The sequence below is a fragment of the Melanostigma gelatinosum genome (assembly GCF_949748355.1).
Source record: "Melanostigma gelatinosum genome assembly, chromosome: 22".
NCBI lineage: Eukaryota > Metazoa > Chordata > Actinopteri > Perciformes > Zoarcidae > Melanostigma > Melanostigma gelatinosum.
Window position 1 is genome coordinate 13,320,766 of NC_136655.1, and position 19,572 is coordinate 13,340,337.

Consider the following 19,572-nt stretch of genomic DNA (forward strand, 5'->3'; position numbering starts at 1 on the left):
CAGAAAACAACTCAGCACCATCTAGTGGACTGAAAAAGTAATTTATTTGATTTTTCAAAAAAAGGTTTTTTTTATTTTTATTTTTTAATAGTTTATATAATAAAAGATCGATACTTGGCGTCTATGTATCGATACAATATCGCCACGCAAAATATCGCGATACTATTCTGTATCGATTTTTTCCCCCACCCCTACTGTTTGAGCAACATCTGTCCAGAACTGACCCGTTTGTTGTGTTTCAAGCCCTCTGTAGGAAAGAATCAGCTTGGTCTGTGAGCCACAGGCATAGAAGGAAAGCCAGAAGGTATTGACGGGCAAACAAATGCATCGTTCACTTTGGTCCATCGATAGGATATGTTGACAATAAAAATAAACAGAGCAACAACAGCCTTATCCTTTGACTCGTCGCGAAGGCAACAAAAAGATCTGGAATCATCCTCCAACCTTTGGCAGCGTTACTTTTTAAACCGTTTCGAACCTTGTTTGACTCATCAGCTCGGCTCCACGCCCAAACATCCTCTGCGTCTTCGCTGTTATATAATAAGGAATTGGCTTTACGACATTTGTTTTCTTTGGCAAACTGTTCTATTATACAATTGTCAAGCGTCCTTTATCTGTGAACGGCATTCGCCACACAACGGAAATCACACTTTTGTTAAAAGCAGCGACAGACGTGTTAATCAGAGAGGTTCAGATGAAAAACAAAAAAAGCTAGAAGGTGAAATCTGAACTCAGTCAGGTGCTTACTTTTGACCCCCCCCCCCCTTGTTTACAAAATGTCTGGTTCTAGGATCACAGGTGAATATAATGTTTGCGCCGCCTCAGGCACTGCAATCATATACAGATCACACGGACGAGGGAGTTTCCCTCAGAGTGAAGGTATACATTACAACCAAAGCACTGCTGTCTGTCCTACATGATGTACACCACTGCAAAGACTTCAAAGACCAGGAGCCACAGTGTCACCTCGCCAAAGCCCACGGGGTGCACGAATCCTTGCATCCGATATCATTCACTACCACAACTGTGACGCCCGCCAAAATAAACCAAACTGTGGACAAAGACTCTACGTTCTGCTGATTCCATCTTCGCTCTGTAGGTTTGCCAGCTTTGAATCCAATAGGAGATTGCAACCATCCAGTGAATGAATATTTCCCAAATTTCTAGTGTTTAGATGATGTGTTTCGTGTATCAACCAACAATATCTTCAGCCTCATTATCAAACTTACTAGGGCTCCCATCAGCCTCCGAGCGCCCATTTCAGCTGAACCCTGCCGGGTACAGTCACAAGCATGCGTTTGTGCAGCTCTGAGGACACACACACAGACACACACACACACTGAGCACCAGTGCTGCTAGCCCGGTGCAGTGGGTGCTTTCCACTGAAAGACCCTTTGTTTTGGTTGAGAGAAACTAAAAAAAAAAAGAAAATAAAAAGAGCTTCAGCGTGACTGAGCCAGAGGGGCGAGCTGAAATAACCCTCTGCCTGTCTGTGTGAGCACAAAAGGCGACAATGTTAATATTAAAAATAGACGTTACCGATGGCCAATGAATGAAGAATATCACTTGGGTGAAAAAGAGATGCGGGAAGAGGAACAAGGGAGTGCAGGAGGTATTTAAAGAGAAGTGAGACAACTTTGAGTCTTATTGGTCAACAAATTATTGCTCCATCCCAAAACTTCCGCGTGTTCGGTGGAACCTCTCCACTGTCACCGCTGCTAATCTAAATGGTCCGCAATCTGTTCTGCAACGCAATTAATCTACATCCGAGTCAGCAGTAACCACGAGGAACAACAGGATGTTATTCTTTTCCCCATGTGTGAAAACTGCATTTTTAAATGCTGCGGTTTGTTAATCCGCCGTGGATTTATGTTTGCCTAATCTTCGCGGATCTGGAAACGCAAACATGAGTACACAAAAAGGTCCCTCGTTCAGTTTCTTTGGGTGCATAGTTCCTGGAACTTTTCGGTCGAAAAAAAGGGCCCCACGTCTGTCATGACAATGCTAATGCTAACAATGCCGGGGTTTAGCAGACGCTGTATAATGTTCCCCGTGTCTACCATCTTAGTTTTGCATGTTAGCATACCTGTGTGTGTTGAAGCAGATGGGAATGTCATTATGGGATCATTTAAGTCATGAAGGCGCATCTTCTGATAACCAGTAATGTCTGTACTACATGTCATGGCAATCGTTGCAACACATTGCCATCGCATGCATGGCTAAAAACCAAGTCTGAGGACATGGCAATTTACGAAAAATGATAGATTGGGAGTGAGGCTACCTCGCAAAGCCTGCTGCCACCGCAACCCAGACAAGTGGCAGAAAGCGGATGGTATAGAAGCCAAACAACATTTGAAGTGGCAGAAACTGTTTCCTGTTTTCACCAGAGCAATGAACTCACATCAAATTGTCAAATTTGGCTAAATCAGTGACATGGAAATGAATCACATGTCTCTGACAAATAGTATCTCATTTGAGTGAGCTGCTGTCTCCTGTACATCACTCAACCTATCAAAAGAGTACAAACGATCGACCACGGACATAAACAAAAAGATGATGCAGAACCCGGGAAGAAAACAACAAGGAGAAGAACACAGATCCTGGGGTTTAATGGGAGAGATGGGAGAGATATGTTGTTTACAGCTCGTTGTGCTGTCCCCACTACAGCTTCAAAGTGAACTATCGCTATCAGTGGAACTGGGTCCTGATCGTGGCCGAGGGATGCAAAAATGCATGACGGACTTTAAATGAAATGGCATACATTTATTATTTCGACAGACAGAAAGCAATTCCATGCACCACGACAAACATTCCACGCATGATTCTGGCGATAGGGTTGGTAAAACAACAACACTACCAGCTCTTTGTATCAGCCAATCAATCCGCCATCGGCTTTTCCCCAAAACTATCGTCAATATATCTGCCTTTGAAAACCCACCATCTGTCGAACTCGACCAAAAACTATAACTTTCCTCAAAAGTTGACGAGGATGGTTTTGCTCTCGACCAATTGACTTTGGTTGTTTGGCTTTGAAACAGCTAGCTGGGACACGGTTGATTTCGGAGGCTGTAACGTGACTGTTGGCTGTTTGTTGTGAGATCATGCTGCTGCCCGACTTCACAGTCACCGTGTTGTTTGTGTAGTGAAAGTGGTTGTCATCTGGCGCTGACCGCTACGTACGAGAGGCGGTTTTATTGCACACGAATGATGTTCACACTGCCCTGTTCGCCTCACTGTAGCTTCTGTCTGTTTAAACAAGCGATTTGCCGTCACTAGCTGTGTGCGTAGCTAGATGATGTGCTACAGGTCCAAGGTTGTTGCCATACAAACTTGCCGGAAAAAAAAAACCTAAAAGGATCTTTTCTTCATGGCAGTAAAAAATATTTAGTCAGGAAATCATGAAGCACCTGCTGTTAACCCTCCCTGTGCTCCTCCAGCCGCAATGATCAGCTGCTGCTACAGTACGCATACACAATGGCCATTGTGTTTGTGGAATCGACACCCTCCTTCTCCTCTGGCCTGTTACATAACACTCGTCTGTCTCATTACATCCACACCAGACTAACGAGGGTTAACGAGGAGCTTCCGGTCTGTCCAACAAACACACACACACACAGCTTGATGAACACAGTGTACCAAGAATGTGTGTTTTCCTGTCTGGATGTTTAGTTGGTGAATCAAAACACACAGCTGGAGATGGCACATTCCAGTGGAGAGATGGGAAACTGTAGGAGCTTAAGATGACACACACACACACACACACATATATAAGCTGTTTCCCCAATGAGAGTGTATTATGCAAATTACGTTGCACTGCAATAGAAAAGCTGAAAGAAAAAATAAGGTCTCTACTCGCTCATAGAGGACCTTTTGATAATACTGTGAATGACAAATTATGTCTGACAAATGATGAACGTGTTGCAAAACGTCCTTAGTCATCTTTCGATGAGATGATTCAAATGTCTAATTTGCTGCCAAGTGTTGAGGGCTTTCCCGCAGTGTCTCTTTGTGTGACCGGTGAATGGAGCACATTCAGCCACATATCGGCAACTTTCAAAGCTGTACAATTTGAAAAGCTGCATGGGAAAACAAACGACGGTACTTCTTTGGTTTTTTTTGTTAAAGTTCCTGGGCAGAGATGTGAAAATCAGTGACCTCCTGCTGCCGGTTGGGGTCATCCACATTCAAATGTACTCCGCCAGATGAAAGCAACAACAGCTACAGTCGCCCACACCCAACAACACGAAGACAAAAAGGCAAACGCTCCACCACGGAGAGACTTCCGAGGATGGCAGGTTGTCTTACACAACAGGACTCTGACCTGCCTCCCTCTATTATTACCTCTCCTCCGCCTCCTCTGTCTGTTTTATGGCTCTGCGTCGTGCATCCTCGCTCTCACGCCCCACCGCTCCCATGAACACCGTCTCCCAAGTCCATCGCCATTCACCCCCGAGGCCTGTGGGAACAGGTGTTCACTCCCCGGCGGTGCCCCGTTTTGTGTGAATGTGTGTGTTGTGAGCCGCTCACGTCATCCAGCAGTGGCCCGGGCTCTTTACAACGATGCAACATTTCTCATGAATTCATTATATCCGGCGTCTGCGGGCCGAAGAATGTCTTTGTGCCTCCGAGATGCGCTGTGACGCACAAAGCTTGACACAAAGCTTGATTAAACCAGGTAGTTGTGACTGCTGGAGTTCATGAAAACACAAACAATAAATGGTTTGTATGTTTGTCCATCGCACACAATGTCTTTAACCCATTCAGCCTGGTGTCGTTTGAATGTGTTTTATGCTAGTGTCAATATGATACCGGAGGTTCCACGGAGATATCAAAACACTTTTGTTTATACTTTACTTTGAGAAGTACTGAACCCCATATAGGTTTGACAAAAGAAGAAGAACAAAATAGTATGAATTTTGGTTAAAAATAACAACCATGCAGGACGGGCGGGCTGGGGAGTTGGTTTTGTTTGTTTTTCTGGAGCGGAAACCCATTTTCCATTTTTTAAATGCACATACCGAATAATGAAAAACAAGAAAGACAAAATCTGAAAATTAAAGCGTCAAACACTACTAAGTGGTATTGAGTATGGAAAACTATCAAAGTATCGAGATTCTATATCTGAACTACACAAAGGAAGACATTGTCTGCTCGTTGCCTTTATATTAAACAGTATGGTTCATTTGGGGGAAATAGGCTTATTTGTTGTCTTTATGAGAGTTAGGTGAGACGATTGAAACCACTATGATGTCCGCACACTAAATACAAAACTGTATCAAGCAGCCAGTTAGCTTAGCTTACCACAAAGACTAGAAACACAGGGAAACAGGCTGTCCGACAAAATCTCTCAACAAACATCCCTAATGACCACGTGTTATATTTCAGTTTTATGTCTGTTTAATCCGCACCAAAAACAAAAGGTTGGTGGTGTTACTGGGGTTGTGCTGGACGATGTCCTGACCTGGGTTAGCAGCTTGGTGGGGTCTCAGCTGGTTGCCTGGTAAAGGAAATAGTCGGGCACATCAGACCTCGTCGCCGTTTCTCTCCGTTTACAGTCTTTGTGTTACTCAGATTCAACCAGCTGCTAGCGGTAGCTTCATACTTACTGTGCAGACAGACAGCAAGAAAGCGAATGAGTGCATTTCCCAAATTGATTCTGAAAATCTTTTCGGGTATTACCAACCAGGAGCAAAAGTCCACTGAACTCATGTCAATGTATGGATGTCAAATGTCAGTACCTCTTGCAGCATTCACGAGAGACGGCTGTGTACTGTTTGCCGGTTTTGTTTCCATCTTTGATGCCGCACGCTCACGGCAGTGGGCTCACCCGTCAATCAAACAGCGTGGAATTGTATTCTTATCTCTTCATCCGTGGGATTCCTGTTGATAAAGTCAAGAGGTTCTTGTCGTTTGTCAGTGTGATCAGCCACGGCTGCTATCACCCCACGTGTCGGAGTGTTGCGTTAATCTGATTAGACCAGATTATCAGCGCATGTGTGCAAAACGCACCGGGCGACACCGACCTCGAATTGATCCGACCTTTCAGATAACGGTGAATTGGGTGCTTACCGGTGCAGATACGGCGAAGGGCTTGAGATACAGAAACGCTCAGAGGGATATTGGGACAACCTCCTGCCATCGCAGCAACATTTCTGATAGAATGAATTAGAAATGGTTAAGTTAAGCACAGACAAAGCCCGACTGCCTCTCTGGGCTCCGTGAGAGATCAGATTTTCGCGACTGTTTCCTGTGAACTTCCGATGCTCTTTGTTGGCACTGATTGCAGATAGCACCTGTGTCTGTGACGCAGTGATTAACCCGTCGGGAAGAAAGAGGGGTACGTAATTAGAGATTCCTGCTTGAGATTAAAAAGAAACACTCACTGTTATGCGGAGGAGGCAGCGAGAGGAAGCGAGGGCAGTCGGAACAAGGGGCACAAAAGCCTGTCTTGAAATCCCAGAGTTTGCAGGTTCAAATCCGGTAAGGGACAAACAGCCTCCTCTAAAAAGGGAAACTTCACCGTGAAATCGGCCAAACTCAACTGCACGTAGAATAATTCCATTGTCATGATTGTAGGCGAGACGGGTTTGCAAAAAAATAGTTTAAGAGAAGCAGGCAGATGGCGAGAGTTGTGTAGGACGGGATGTACTGGACAGCAGATTGTCAACTACAGCAGTACTTGGCAGCGGCTCCAACACTGCCACTTATTTGTGTTTCTGTCAGCACATAAAATCCACTTTTAGAATGGTGAAAACCATGCAGACCACCAATATGGGCCTGGAGTCCGTTTGAATCGCAACTGCGGTCGGAAAAATGGTAATTAGATGCTTTCCTTAAATCTTTAAGTCCTACTGTGAAAATGTTTTAACAAGATAAGGTCGTTTGGGTCTGTGCTGTATTTCTTTAAGCAGTCAGTTTAGGGTTTTGGATTGAGTCAAGTTCGGGTTCATCAGGCGGGATGAAGAGTTGAATAACTATTTTGCAAAAGGAATCGAGTCGCATAATCGTGTTCCTTGATAACATGAACATGTCATGTCTCGTCTTTTTAGCCCATTTTAGGAAGAAAACGTGATTGAGGAATCTCACTGATCCTGTTCAGAGACAATAAAAGGGAAAACAGAGGTACACATCATCCGAGTCGCTCGCTGCGTTCAGACCACGTGTGTCAGCGTCGATGAATATTTCAGCGTCTTCGCTGTGAAGCGACACCACTCGAGTCTACAGCCAGAGCTCACCACGTGAGGGGAAAGTGACTTCATGAATGAGCTGCAGGTCCGTGTGTTTGAAAGTGTGACCTCTGCGTTTGTGTCGTCTGTCTAATCTGAAGATTATGAGCCAATGTGAGCCACCCAACTAAACCCTCTGTACGCACACAGTATACACACACACACACACACACACGCCTGACAAAAGCATGGTGGGATCGTTTATCCTGGGGGCAATTGGACAGGACGTGATGCCAAAACATACAGTGTGTGTGTCTGTGTGAGAGAGAACAAAGAGGTCTAACACACTAGCCCATTCTCTATCCCATTAGTGCACATACACACACTAACGGACAAACACAGTTGTCTTACAAGACCAAACATCCCTTCTGACACCCAAACACATTCATATAAGATGACAACGAGAGAGAGAGAGATCACACCACTTCACATTCTCTGCATCGCTCACATAACTTTCCTCATCAGTGTGAGTATGTGTGTGTGTGTGTGTGTATATGGCAACGAATGTGTGTAATTGTGTGTGCTCTCGCTGCACCCGGTCCACACTAATTGTACTCAATTTGGAGCCCTAGAATTACTCAGACCCCCCAAAAAAAAACAATGATTACTACTTCACCCACATGATGCCAACCCTGTGGCAAGTGCAGTGACAGGAAGACGTTTCCCATCAGCCCCCCGGGGCTGTTAGCAAGTCCTCCTCTCACATTTAGTAACACTCTACTGCCTTTTACATTTTCTGCACTTCCTTACCAACAAAGAAGAGAAGACCACAAATCAAAAAACATGATCACACACACACAGACACCCTGAGAAAGGTGTGTGTACACATGTACACAGGCAACGCTTTCATACAGTGATGCATTCACTGGTATAACATTCCAACACACTCGTGCACACGTTAACCCACACATAAGAGGACATACATGCTCTCTGACACACACACACACACACCCCTCTGATCAATAAAACATTGCACAGGTTGGAGTTATATAAACAGGAGAGAGAAACAGAGAGGGGGGGGGCAGACAGCAAGCTGCTATCCTGGTTGTCAATGGCAACAGTGTTTTGGAGGCTGATCATCAGTAAGTGCAGCAAGCTCTGCTGCAAAGCATGGTGGGATATCGCCACACTTTGCACCACAGATTTCTTTTTTTTGTCAGCCGTTCAGAAGTGCAGACAGATTTTATGATACGCTTATGTTTAGCTGTAACTTGTTAGCAATACAATACGGTGATCTGGTTCATCCGCGGGCCCACTTGATGCTGACTGGCAAACCAGCTTTACAGACCGCCACAGTGTGGGACATCAGAACAGTTCAGCTGACAGAAAGCTGTTCCCTTCATCCACCGCATTTCACCCATTTCTCTAACAAGTAGGATTTTGGCTCCCGTCGCTTCAGCGTTTGCACGAGTTAAAGAGCCACTCCGATGATTTAGCACTGGACTTCCAGAACGTTGGGGGACGTTACAAATCGGACGGTCCAAATCAAAGCAACAGAGGCCGAGGCTTTCTGCTATAAAGTCGTAGTCTCCAAGGCCAAGCCGAGACAACCGTTACTTTATCAGACTTTGGAAACCTCTTCCAGAGTTATTTCTTCTCAAACCAATCACACACCTCACAACTCAACTCTGCTAGGGGACAGTTCACTTCACTGTACCTATTCTCATCCGCCGGTCCCAGGAGAAAACGTGAGACACAGAGTGTGTGTGTGTGTACACGTATTCACGGCACACACTCATGTTCCTGCTGTAGGCGACGTAATGCAGAGACGGATCAATACAAGCGCTGCTGTACGGCCCGCAGACATGGGGAGGGGGCTGTCAGGGTGAATACTTTGTCCTCTGGCGGTGTATCACTCTCACAGCCAACAGCCTAGATGTGAATGTGGGTCAATATCATGCACACTCACTCACACAAATGAGCAGACAGTTGCTCCAGATGAAGGACAGTGGAAGTGAATCCAGGTCAAGCAGGAAGCGGAAAAGAGCCCAAATGCATCACAAACGCTTCAGTGCAAAAGTGAATGATCGGTGGTCGATATGACTGGTTATCATCTGCTGTTACATGATACGCGGGTGATATTATGATTGACAACTGTCTGTAATTAAATGAAATATGAAGCATGTTTGGAGGTTCTGAGAGATTTTCGACATCAGTTTCTCCAACAATTCACTTAATAGCTCACTGTTTCCAGGGCGACGACAGGATGGTGCGTTCGAGCCGTGTGGGATTAAACATTCACTCAAGGTGGCTATGAAAAGCAGAGCAATGTCTGGGTAATTTACAAGGAGGAAGTTGTGCGCCGTTATCCTCCAACTCAGGTTACAAATCGCATCTCGATGGCAAACAGCGGTAAAAATCATCACCAGCTGAAGGTCGTCATTTACGAGTCATTTTAAATTCATGAACACAAATCATTTCAAAGGGAGGGGATTGCAACACGCTAAAGGATGCTCTGAAGTCAGCAGGACGACATGTCTTTGAATGTTTTTTCCCCTTTAACTGAACGTGGCACAAGCACTTCCAACAGCAGAAAAGTTTATGTTTTTAGGCTTATGCTATGTCATATCAGGGAAGAATGTGTTTTTTGATACAAGCAGATAGGAGTCATCAAATATCCACACATTCACTGTGAAAAATGCAATTTTTCTACTTTAAACATGAAAGGATAATCTCACTGTATTTACAAAATAAATAGAATGAAGTACAGTGTGGTGAGGGCATCATTAATCGGTTTGTGGTCACAGATTAAGGACATGGCTAGGGGAGTGATATAAGAAGTGTGTCGGCAGTGTTACATATTGAGTTACAGCAGGATTATTTATCTCTTTTTTTAGATTTGGCAATGACATTCCTGCATTATTGGTGTGAATAGGACGCCCAGAACTCACACCGACAATGCGGGGATGTTCTCCTCGCTCTTAATTTCAGTAGGCAGGATGTTATTTTGTGTTGGCTATGAATACTACGTGAGGTAAATAAACCAGACTATTTGCTAAATGCAGAATAGCCCCAACTGCACCGCAGGTACCTGTAAAATATGATATTTATAATTAGCTGGTCCGGATAAATTATTCTCAAACTGCAGCGTTGACATGTCCCTATTCCCCCTATTCAGTCTTCGTCCTAAGCGGCCGGACGAAATGTAACGCCACGGAGTCCATTATCGGACAGACTGTGTGTTACTCACAAATGACATTTGAGTCAATTTTTACCAGAAAAATGGTGAATTCCCTCGTTTCAAGCAGACTCTCCGGAGCAGCCAGGCCCGGATGCCCTCCTCCGCTTTATCCGCCCACTGAAGTAACGTTAGTCAAACACAGCTCCGTCTGTGCTCAGTTTCGGTTCCAAACGAAAAAGAAATATCCTCCGAGACACACAGATAAATGTGAGAGGTTGGAGGACGGGGAGCTTAAGACCGAACCCCCAAAATGTCGTTCATGTGGCGGTGAAAGCAGTTTAAAGAGGCTGGAGGAGGATCTGTGTCGACAGAGGAGAAGGGAGGGGTGTAAACCTGCTGCCATCAAGCACAACACAGTGGTATATTATAAGGCTTCCTGTACAATTTCAAAATAAAACTATTATCAGCTGACGTCTGTCGTGTTGTATTCAAAATAAATGTGACATAAATAACTTTTTCAATAATATCTAGATAGTTATGAACACGCATGCATACATATATCCTCAATGTTGTGTTTTGAAATATTTAATGGTGTGATTTTGGCTTATATGATATCATTGTGCAAAGAGACCGTCAACTTTCCGCCAATGCTTGCAAACTGCAGTTAACTTGACGAAGTGGAGGGACGCAGTAGGAAATGCAGATAAACGAAACATCGGTGACTTTATTTGAATGGCTTTCTTTTCAACTGTTTCTTGTAACACGTTCGCTTATAACACTGCAACAATGTAGCTTTTCAGCAGCTGTAACAAGATGTAACATTGTAGCAATGATTCAAAATACAGTTTCTCCCATCTTCAGTCCATCTTCAATCAAATATGCAGCTTTTACAACATGGATGTATTTAATTATGACAATAAAACAATAATTACAAAACACTAGTACTCATCATTTATAAAAGACATTCAGGGTATTGCAAACATTCTAAAGGTTTATAAATGGCGCTCGTAGTAAATCTGTTCAGTTGTACCAAATTATACTCAAAGGATTCATTATAAAATAATCCTTCAGATTATCAGATGGTGGTTTACAGGCTGTCCATTTACAACAACATTCTAAAATTGACCGTGGACTATGTAAAAATATTTACAACGAAATACATATCCAGGAAATTCATTTAAAGTTGAAAAGATGTTCGTATGATGTTGTGAATAATTAATTTCCCCTTCTTCCTTCAATAATTGGGTAAATTAATTGATTTGAAAGGATGCATATTAATATCAATAGCCATCATCTGAGTGAAAAACAGAAACAGAAAAATGGGACATCGGACATAAATTGGACAGACAACCATAAACATAACGAGCGTTAGGTTTTATTTTTGGTTGTTTGGCGCCACCTGCTGGAGAAAAGCTGCAGCGGTGATAATTAATCCAATCCTATCTTTGGCGTTACTGTCCTGTAGGGCAGGGGTTCTTAACCTTTTTGACCTCGGGGCCCAACTTTTCAAGTACAAAGTGTCCCGGGGCCCACTCTGACTATATGCATCAAAAGTGTCAGACAACCTGTCGGTCATACAGAAACAGAGCAGTGGGCCTTTGGAGTCAGTAAATATTTAAGATTTTTGTCCGCATAAAATAAAAAAGTATCTTTCAGTATAAATAACTGCCGGTGGCTGTATCTGTACAGGTATAGGGCTGTAACTACACTATCAGTGAACAACTGCCTCAAATTTGAAGAAGATTGGACAAAGTATGACCATTCTACAGTGTTTCTTCCATGAAGAGATCCAGGCGGAGCTCTAAAAGGACATTTGGAGACCCAAATGGACACATGGTACCCACATGATATTCTGACACACTAAAGGTGTTTCTCCCTTTATATTTTGATATTATATTATTTTCCTTTTATTATTAGCCTTTGCAAATTGCAAAAACTATGTATATATGGTCGAAGACATGGTGTGTGAGTAGTGGACTTGCTGTGCGTAATGGCTGCGACCGAGCGCACGAATGAGAATAGCTCAGTTACGCAAACGTTGGTTGACGGTTTATGGAAGAGGAGGATAAGGTTTGTACTATAAGTACTAGCGTTTTCTGAAGGCAATAGCTCCATGGTAACATCCGCTAGCACGTTGTCGGGTCTGTAATGTGCCTTTTTCCGTCGAAATGCTGCAAGATACGACTTGCAGCGGTTATGGCGACTTTGGACAGTGTATGTTTGGGCTCCTTTTGTGGGGAAACCATAAGAAATGAAAGAAAATCGATGATTTGCAAAGATGAGGATTTTGGGCATGCTGGGATACCAAACACGGACATGTTTTGTGACGTGTTTGCGCAAACAAGCCGTAGGAACGGAAGGGGAGGGGATCGAGGATGCCGGTGGCAAAACCCTTGTTGAATAAATGAGATGATACAATGTGATGATCACAAAGACATTTATTATCATGTGTATGTAAACCTGCATACACAACAAGAAGCCCAACAGACTTTCCCACGAGCGTTGGATGTTTCGTCGCTACGTGTCGCTTTATTTCTGAAGGCTTCAGTGCTTCGTTTGATAGCATTAGCCCACATTCCACACACTGAGCCCTCGGCTCTGCCTCGTTGCCTCCGTTCACAAAGCCGTACTTAAGAAAGTCAGGGTTGTACTTGCGCACACATTTAGACTTTTGGGGGGTATGGCACCACTGTCGTCTTCATTTTTTCTTTTTAATAACTTATCCATAACTTTCGCTACAGGCTAGCGGCTAGCTGAGTGTCTTCTTCTACTTATTGCAGCTTGTTAAACAACTGACTGACGCATTACCGCCACCAGGTGGTGGGAAGCTATATTGTAACTGAGCGTCTCATGGATAACAGTAATATCTCTGGTGTCTTCAATTGATAACCTATGCGGTCACGCGGCCCTCGCGGCCCACAGGTGCAAAACTGAAAGTTTTTCGCGGCCCTCTAGGTGGCGCTCGCGGCCCAATCATAAATCACAAAAACGACATTTAACCCCTCTGGGGTATATATATGTATATGTATTTATATATGTATATATATACATATATATATATACATATATATATACATATATATATATATATATATATATACATATATATATACATATATATATATACATATATATATACATATATATATATATATATACATATATATATACATATATATATATACATATATATATACATATATATATATACATATATATATACATATATATATATATAATTATTGTAATTGTTTGACAGGAGAAGATTTATATATATATATATATATATGTATATATAATCTTTTATTTATTTATTTTTTTTATTATTGGAGGTTTTGAGATATCTATCTCTAAATCTTCTCCTGTCAAACAATTACAATTACAATGGAGCTCCATGACATTTCCTTTGTGCAGCTGGAGGCACGGACACGTTGTATTCTTGAGTTGCTTGTACACAGCTGTATGAACAGCTGTGTGCAGTGTACGTGTGAGTGCTGTCGTCACTCTGCTCTTTGCCCCAGTGAGACCCGCTCTCTACTGTCATCGGTGTTGTTGACCGGGATCACACCGGGAGACTACCTGACTGGAACATGTCTCGGGCTGCGGAAAGACTCAGGCTGCTGATCAGTCATCTTGATCGACCCCCTGCCACGATTGTATCCTTTTTGGTTCTGCTTTGTTTGGATGTGTTTGGATCACCGGGAGCGGTTAGCGGACAAATCTGGTGGGCTAGCCCGGGGTCCCTCGGTCGACTGCAGGCCTAGAGTAACACGAGAATCAACACAGGAGGCATTTCCTGCCTACTAGATTGAAGAGTTTGGAAATATATTTATAACCGTTACGTTAGGCTCCGGTATTGTCTTTATACGTCTATCTAACGTTTTTTGGCGGAGACAATACAACGTCAGCTTAAAATAACTCAGGAAAGCTAACGTCAGCATGTCTGTTTAGGGTCATTTGTAAAACTTGAGTGTTTTTATCTTTAATGAATCCGTTCAGTTATATCGGTCGATGGCTTTTCTATTCCTTTGTCTTTCCACACTGTCGTTTCCTTGACCTGTTTTCTGCAGAGAGCTGCACCGACCTCCGCTCAAAGCTTCAGCTCCAGCTCCCCACAGAGGCTGAGGTAGGGACACGCAGGCCGCTTGAATCAGGCTTAAGGTCACAAGTTATACAATGCATGCTTATCATTCACCTCTGACACAGTTTCTCCACGTCTCATAATGTCCCACTTTGTCTGCGTGTAGCACAGGGGTCTCAAACTCCCGGCCCGCGGCCGATAAAGGATTTTAAGCATTGAACAAAGTTATTGTAATAACTTGTGTTTGATATTTGTCTTTGCTATTTTCTTTAATAGTTTGATCTTTGATAGAGTAATGTGGGTTTATTAACCCTAAATTAAAAGGAGTTAAGTTATAATAACAGAAATGTGCTTAAATACATGTTTACATTTATATAACTGCATGTACAATATTTTTACACTTGAATAAACAATCAAATGCAGAGACAGTTATTTACCAATATGTTAGGAGTAGTTACATTTACACAGTCTTACATTTACAACCGGCCCTTTGAGGCCGACCGTGACGCTGATGTGGCCCGGAGTGAAAATGAGTTTGAGACCCCTGGTGTAGCAGCAGGTGCTGCATTTAGTTTCACATGTTCATAAGACAATGACTAAACAAACCCTACTTTTTTTTTAAAGATAATCTAGTGGCAGTTCATGTCCCATGTTAGTAAGCAGCTTTACAGACCTTCCAGAAAAATCTCTCATGTCCTGCTTGTTAGACAGGTTTTTTTTCTAAGCTAACAACTGTAAATGACTGTAAATCCAATATGACTTGAATGCAACGTTCACATAAACATTGTCTATCAGTCTTTACCGGTTTATAGGAACCTTCCATAACACAGATGTTGATATGGATGTGTGTTATCACTTTCTCCGGGCAGATACACCGACAATACCGACCTGCTGACCCCAGAACAGCGACTCTTCTTTGAGGAAAATGGCTTCATCCTCATCAAGAATCTGGTGTCTGAAGAGGACATCGACAAGTTCAGGTGAGCATCAGAGACTCTGCCAACCACAAAGAAGAAACACTGGAGGCCTTATATGGTAGTGGGACTATAAAGCCTACAAACTACAATTAAACCCATTATTGAGAACAGCAAACTCACTATGACGCGTCTCCAAGGATATTGTATATCTTACTGACATGTACAATATCGATCCATGACTCCACAGTGAATAAATGGGTATGTTTATCATAGATCTGCAGATGTTTTGTCAGGTGTTGAATGTGATCCATGTGTGTTCCTCAGGAAGGAGTTTGAACGGGTCTGTCGACAGGAAGTCAAGGTTCCCGGAATGGTGGTGATGCGGGACGTGGCAATCGTTAAGTCTGAGTTCGTTCCCGATCAGAAGGCGGTATCCAAACTCCAGGATTTCCAGGAAGATCCTGAACTGTTCCGGTACTGCTCCTTGCCACAGGTACACACACACACACACACACACACACACACACACACACACACACACACACACACACACACACAAATTGCAATTTTCCACAAACAAAAACATATGTCAACAGAATGAACTCTCAAATTTGTATTCTTTTTTAAAAGAACTTACATTTGAAATAATTAAAACCTGAACACCGTTAAGGCAAGAACATGTGCTTTCCCATGTCAGATTCTGAAGTATGTCGAGTGTTTCACCGGACCCAACATCATGGCCATGCACACAATGCTGATCAACAAACCTCCTGATGCAGGTATGGAGCTATTCGTATTCACAATAAGCTGTTTTTACTGCCGTATTAATAAGCCTCATCCAGTTCGGTCAAACACATCAACTGTTGTTTCAGGTAAGAAGACGTCTCGTCACCCGATGCATCAGGATCTGCACTACTTCCCGTTCCGCCCGGCCGACAGGATCGTCTGCTCTTGGACTGCGATGGAGAGAGTGGACAGGCAGAACGGCTGCCTGGTCGTCCTGTCGGGAACGCACACCAGCACGCTGCGGGAGCACGACTACCCAGACTGGGAGGTGTACACACACACACACACACACACACACACACGTGACATTCACCATGAACGCCCGCCAGGAGGAACACACATGTGCAATGCCTCGCGTGTCCTCAGGGTGGCGTGAACAAGATGTACCACGGAGTGCGCGACTTTGACCCGACACTCCCCAGCGTGCACCTGGAGATGGAGAAGGGCGACACCGTCTTCTTCCACCCGCTGCTGATCCACGGCTCCGGCATGAACCAGACGCAGGGCTTCCGCAAGGTACCGCGCTACCCATAATCCACCTCAGACAAACTAGCTCCGTACTGCCTCTGCTCAGGAGGATTTTTGTGTGCGCTCTTGTTTTTGTGATCAACAAAAAGCAAATCATAACGGCAGATGTGATGAAAAATCTGATATATTTTAAAGGGAAAAGTGAGTGACCGTGTCTGTGTGTGTGTGTGTGTGTGTGTGTGTGTGTGTGTGTCCAGGCCATCTCCTGCCACTACGCCAGCGCTGACTGCTATTACATCGACGTGAAAGGAACCACGCAGGAAAACATAGAAAAGGAAGTGAAGGAAATCGCAACCAGGAAGTACGATTTGGACGACGGATTTGAATTTAAGGTGACGGTCAGCCGCTTACATTCACATGACATCCATCTGTTTAAAACGTTTCCTGCTGCAACCGACAACACAATCTGATGTTCAGAAATTGCAATATCAACTGATACTAGCTGGTGTCTTGTTATTGTTCACAAGCAGCTGTCACGGGCTACATTTACTTGGCGGTTAGCCTTTGCAGAGCAACAAGTATTTGGGAGCTTGGAACCCATCGTCAGAGAAACATAGAAGCATGCTTCGTGCATTGTATCTTGCTCAAAAACAAGCGTTAATATATCAGTAAACTGGCTGATTATCTTTGGGACATAATGTAGTTGTATAGATAACATGGTAATAGGAAAGCCTTTTCTTATTTTGAAGATTTGTTTTTGTCGAGCTGACCCGTAAACTCGTTTTGTCCCGCTACAGGACACCTGGGCTTTCAAAGGCCGCCTGGTTCAAGGAGAGAGGACGTCGCTGTGAAAGTGAAGCACGAAGCAAACGCCACGTCGTTGCTGCGTGACCGACCACAGATCGACACGGTGATGATCGAATAACAAGCAACAGGGCACGCTCGCACCGGCACAGGAAGTCTTCAAGGCTTCCTGTCGTAAAGAAAAAACTGATTTCTAATTATGCAATCCCTAATTTGCTTGAGATCACTTCCTGTTTATTTAATTGAGGCCGCGGAGTTTGGGCTCGTCGTTAACATTTTGGGAATGTAATCCATGTTATTCTAAAAACGGGAAATACTTTTTCAACAGCAAATGTCAGTAAATCACTGCACTGTCATGCAGAATGAAGGTGATGAGCACACTACGTGCAACATGCGGTTTAATTCAACAAAACCTTCACGGAAAGGGAAGTTGGCGATGATTTATGGGATGTTGATTAAGAAAAGTAAGCATATTGTAAAAGACAGAGAGTTAGAGAGAGAGAGAATAATGAACGCTGTATTGAAGCAGAAATGTGCGAGTGATCAGTGTTGATTGTAGCTCTTGTTCATTAACACAAAGGAGGCCTTGACCCAAGTACTGCCTTCTAAATGTATCGACGTGTTAACGTCCGTGTGATGATGAGCGAATGAATGTTCGTTTCCTACAATTTTCCTGTGTACAAATGTCATGTTTTAATACCATTAATCATAAAAATGAAAGCTATATTCATTATTCATGAGGCCTGGTTTCATTTCCTTTTAAAAGCTTCAGACACAGAAACACACACTCGCCAATTTGACCTGTAATGTGATTCAGTAACAGCCGGTTATCTCATACGATTATAAGCGATTATTAAGTCAACATAATTAAATACCAATGATGTCATAAAATCTTGAAACATCAACACCTTATTTGTACATCACATACAATACTTTATGATGTATGTAATATGTTTAAACAAGTGAGTGAAGGATCTACGATGCTGAAACTTGCTCGTTAACATTTTAAACCAGCGAGAGAAAGAGGCTGCATTCAGGGACAGCGTGCTCCGATTGGTCTATGATTTAGTTCTGCATTTATTGATTGATTTATCAGGAGAAATCTCATCTGTCCAAGTGGTAAATACCCCGTGTGAACTCTGTCGCATCTCTGGTGGGATTGTAAATCATGTAACCAGAGAGGGGAACTCCAAAAGGATTATGGGTAAGCGGCTCAGCACGCTCAGAAAGACGAGCAGAACAAAACAAAGTCACATCCGATAAGACTGGTCTTATCCGCACTCTTATCTACAAGAGTCAAGATTTGCAGTGAATCTCTTACCAAACATGTTACATATGTGTGGCTGTTTTTTAAAAGCTCTAATTGGCCTGGATTTGGGCAGCAGCGACCTGAACAAACCACATTCAAAAAGTAAGTTTCAGAATTGGCCTTCTCAATTTGTCTTCCATACAAAGTCATTCATGCTGCTCTAGGTGCATCAGAGAACGCTGCTTGACACTGACCGACGTTTTTCAGACGGAGGCCCGGTTATATCCTGGAACCCCCCCCCCAAAAAAAATAACATCTGATCCAGGAGAGCTAAACAGAGTCTTTGTTGGAACCCGGCGGGAAGCTCTCAGCTCTTTAATTCAGAAATGCAGGAAAATCCATTGGCATGCAGGAGAGCTGAGATGTGGAGGCTTTGTCACAGTCGGCATTAAAGCAGGTGGTAAACTGACACATGCATATGAACCATGCAGTCTATGATATGGACAAACACCAAATAAGCAGAAGCAAACCTGTGCACATTTACACACACCTATGCAATATATGCACAATCACATGAAAACACACATGCACATGCACGTTCACATAAACGTACAAATGCACACGCAGCAAATAAGTCTCTCTAACTGCAGGCTCATTTACTGTGAATTTTTTTCCCCGACTGCAGATCTGATGTCGCTTTCCTGAGCAAAGAGGCCAGTCGTCTCTGCCCAGTTTCCTACGGAGGAAACACATACCAGATTTCAGGACATCACACACGCACACACACAGTCAGAGGAAAGATCCATGGCAGCTCGTGCACTTTGCATCTCTCGCTTGAAGCCAAACTCCTCTGCTTGCAGTTCCATAGCTGGCAGCATAGTGTGGCGTTAACCCCAGCTTAGTGCAACGCTAAGAACCTG

General features: G+C 43.4%; 1 protein-coding gene across 1 annotated transcript; it reads left to right on the plus strand.

Moving 5' to 3' along the window:
* Positions 1–13,863: 13,863 nt before the first annotated feature.
* Positions 13,864–18,138, plus strand: phyh (phytanoyl-CoA 2-hydroxylase). The gene is made up of 9 exons (XM_079294685.1): positions 13,864–14,003; positions 14,418–14,473; positions 15,298–15,408; positions 15,670–15,838; positions 16,043–16,124; positions 16,218–16,399; positions 16,498–16,647; positions 16,857–16,991; positions 17,397–18,138. Exons 1-9 carry the CDS (start codon positions 13,938–13,940, stop codon positions 17,448–17,450), a joined length of 1,005 nt encoding a protein of 334 aa, XP_079150811.1. The 5' UTR covers positions 13,864–13,937; the 3' UTR covers positions 17,451–18,138.
* Positions 18,139–19,572: the final 1,434 nt, after the last annotated feature.